Source organism: Pundamilia nyererei, unplaced genomic scaffold (genome assembly GCF_000239375.1).
Source record: "Pundamilia nyererei isolate P.nyererei 1_Seehausen unplaced genomic scaffold, PunNye1.0 scaffold00041, whole genome shotgun sequence".
In the NCBI taxonomy this organism is placed as follows: domain Eukaryota; kingdom Metazoa; phylum Chordata; class Actinopteri; order Cichliformes; family Cichlidae; genus Pundamilia; species Pundamilia nyererei.
In genome coordinates, this window is record NW_005187442.1 from 3,115,461 (window position 1) to 3,116,497 (window position 1,037).

The following is a 1,037-nucleotide window of genomic DNA, read 5'->3' on the forward strand; positions in this document are numbered from 1 at the left end:
GTATATCTCAAAGGCGAGCTGGGTTTATTGATGTGAAAGATGTTACATTGGATGAAATTGTGCCCAATGGCTCGTTTGTTGAAATAAGGGGGTCTCGTTCATAATTGCCACGTTGAATTGATTGAGCGTAAATTGAGGTGACGGCACACACGTCCAATAAATTGGCAAGCTGCGTGAAATAGAAATAAGAACACTATTCATCGTTAAAAAATAAATGTAAATCTATTATTTATGTGAAAACAATAGGGACAGAAAAACAACAAAACAATATATTGTGTAAACTTGAGGTGGAGTTTTTTGAAAGGTTTGCATATTTCTTTTTTCTTTCTCTCTCCTGAAGGTGTTCACTGCACGCATGGCTTCAACCGGACAGGCTTTCTGATATGTGCGTACCTGGTGGAGAAGATGGACTGGAGGTAAGGGCTGACACGCTTCAATCACTTGCACTGCTGGGAGGGCAGTCTCACAATCTTCAGTCGTCTTGCATGACAACACAAACCCTACAACATGGAGCACCCACCAGTGTTACTCTGGTTTCACTCTCCCAGCCGTATCAGTATTTTTTTTATTTTTTAAGCTGATATTCCCATCTTCTTCTCAGCATGTGTGTGACTGCAAGAGAGGTTACTCTGTCACTACTAGTCTAAATAAAGCTTTACAAAGAGGCTGGCTGGTTTTGAGTGACCGAGCAGCCGAGATAAATAATTTAGAGCAGCTGAGCAGGAGGGGTGAGGATGCATCTTTTGTTAGAGGTGGAGCAGCAGTCTGTGATAGCAGAATCCCTGGAAGCTGCAGACATGGAGGCTGGATAAACACCCTCCCACCGCCCACTACTTCCTGTGAAATGAATATCCTGAGAACATTTACAGCTGTCATCCACTATTACGTGTTGGAAGATAAGTAACAACAATGGGCCTTTTTAATGCGTATTACCACACGTAATGTTAAATGGCTTCAAATTTATTTATTTTTTCCTCTGGGAAAAAATTACTATATCCGAAGGGAAAATGACATGGCATATTTAGTGCACAGTAAAT

The 1,037-nt window shown here is 41.2% G+C and overlaps 1 protein-coding gene across 1 annotated transcript in view; it reads left to right on the forward strand.

The window, feature by feature from the left end:
• rngtt (RNA guanylyltransferase and 5'-phosphatase) overlaps positions 1–1,037 on the forward strand; it is a 106,342-nt gene that overhangs the window by 8,368 nt on the left and 96,937 nt on the right. Inside the window, exon 5 of the mRNA XM_005731146.1 lies at positions 341–416. Coding sequence (XP_005731203.1) covers positions 341–416 — 76 coding nt within the window. The remainder of the gene's footprint in view (positions 1–340; positions 417–1,037) is intronic.